We start from the raw sequence: 2218 nt of genomic DNA, 5'->3' as shown, positions 1-2218 counted from the left end.
GAGGCCTTCAACGAGATGGATTGATACGGTGGCTGTGATGATGGGATCAAGTATAGCAGGGATTGTGGGGCTGGCGCGGGATCAGGCAGTGTTTCGTTCTGCTGTGCATGGGGTCGCTATGAGTCGGAAACGACTCGACAGCACTTAACAACAACAACAACAACCCATCTACCCACTTGTAGATCAATGTTTGCCTTCATTGACAATGCAGTACTGTATGTGCAAAAGGGTTCATCTTTGTTGTCTGTACTAAGGAAAGCAGTCTTATTAATCCTATTTTAGATGAAGATCTAGGTCTAGTACATCATGTCTGTCTTTTTCATTTTTATCTAGGAGCTAAAGTTATTAGAGGTTCACAGGTTGCCACATTCCAGTAGAGTTCAGAATAAAGAGAAAAAGCCTTTTAAATTTTTCTTTATACAACTATATCAGCTAGCATAGCCATCATGGCCTATCACAATAATTCACATGTGGTAGGGACTTAGTTAAGTCCTAGGTGGACGGATGATGAATGATGGATGGATGGATGCATGGATGGGTGATAGACTCCATTTCCAAAGTCTCTATACTTTGGCCTTTGATGACTTAAACACAGCTCCAAAAAGAATCCAATTTGGCACAAAATTTAAAGGAAACAAATTATTAGACAACTGATACTATGTGTCCATTCATTTAAATACTAGTACCAATAATCCTTTATTATTTTATATATTAATATTATTTAAGATTGATTTCACCTCCTCTTTTTTTTTTTTTTTTCATGCTAATTCCAGATTGAGAAACAGTTGACTTTGGAAAAACTGAGTGAGTGGACCAAACCTGAGAACCTGCATGTCATTGAAGTCACTGTCAGCTTGCCCAAGTTTAAACTGGAAGAGAGCTATGACCTCAACTCCTACCTAATCTGCCTGGGTGCACAGGATCTGTTCGATAGTCATAAGGCTGATCTGTCTGGTATATCAGGAGCCAGAGATCTTTTTATATCAAAAGTTGTCCATAAATCCTTTGTGGAAATGAATGAGGAGGGCACGGAGGCAGCAGCTGCCACGGGAGCTGTTGCCACCTTCACCATGATGATGCCAGAGGAAACTTTCATTGCTGATCATCCATTCCTTTTCTTTATCCAGCACAAGTCCTCAAATAGCATCCTGTTCTATGGCCGATTTTCTTCTCCTTAGAGACCATGGAAACACAGGATCCTCTCTGGAGCTTTATTACCTGAGTTTTCAATGGTAAAAATTTTCATTTATTTTTACCAATAAAACTACTCTCCAAAAACATATCTTTAATTTCTTTTGTAAGTTCAGCCCTTTTGACTGCACATTGGTATCTGTTTTTCTTTTTGACATGGAAAAACTCCAGTGACTGATTTTATGTTAGAATACATTGAGTCAAAAATAAATAAATAAATAGATAGATAGATAGATAAATAAATAAATAAAAGGAGTGCATCAGATTCTTTTCTGATAGCCATGGGAGAACATGATACTCTGATCACTTCTTTTATGGATAGAATTTTAGAAGCTATAATAGCAATACTCTGTTGATAAAAACCAAACTCACTGCCAGTGACTCTTAGTGACCCCCACTGGGTTTCTGAGGCAGTATATCTTTACAAAAGTAGATTGCCAATCTTCCTTCTGCGGAGTAGCTGGTGGGTTTGAACAGCTGACCTTCTGACCAGCAGTCAGATGTCTCAGGCACTGCACCACCAGAGCTGAATAACCTTAAAAACACATTGAGTTGAAATAAGAGAGTCCCAATTAAGGGCCTGGGTTATAAAGAAGTCTTGCCTTGGCCAATATTTCTGTTTCTTTTTTCTACAGAATTATTATTCTACTATAACCCTCTATGTAAAAAAAGTAGTATCTTGTGTTTTCAGTGAAGGTTTACACAGAAGTTTAGGTTCCCATTCAACAATTTCTACACAAGTTGTTTAGTGACATTGGTTATGTTCTTCATAATGTGTGAACATTCTCATTATTTCCATCTGGCTGTTCCATTTCCATTAATCTACATTCTTATCTTTGTTTTAAAGTAATTGTTGACTGTTCTGTTAGATCCCTCTATTTTCTAAACTATTAAAATAAATCCAGACTTGTTATGCAACCTGATATGTAGAGTTTGTGTGGGATCAAGTGGTCAAGAAATGGGAGGCTTATGATAAAATATGCCAAGAAAGCACAAGAAGAAAAACATAGAAGGTGAGACTGTTAAG

At 37.5% G+C, this 2218-nt stretch overlaps 1 protein-coding gene across 1 annotated transcript; it reads left to right on the top strand.

Moving 5' to 3' along the window:
• Positions 1-773: 773 nt before the first annotated feature.
• Positions 774-1178, top strand: LOC103213465 (leukocyte elastase inhibitor-like; the record flags this gene model as incomplete). The annotated part of the gene is made up of 1 exon (XM_042783504.1): positions 774-1178. A coding segment is annotated over one exon (405 nt), but the record flags the coding sequence as incomplete, so codon positions are not given.
• Between the last annotated feature and the right edge of the window lie 1040 nt (positions 1179-2218).

The sequence above is a fragment of the Orycteropus afer genome, unplaced genomic scaffold (genome assembly GCF_000298275.1).
Source record: "Orycteropus afer afer isolate SDZICR_OR568_19922 unplaced genomic scaffold, OryAfe1.0 scaffold02708, whole genome shotgun sequence".
NCBI lineage: Eukaryota > Metazoa > Chordata > Mammalia > Tubulidentata > Orycteropodidae > Orycteropus > Orycteropus afer.
Note: the sequence above shows the minus strand (reverse complement) of the source record. Positions and strands in the feature narration are given on the sequence as shown.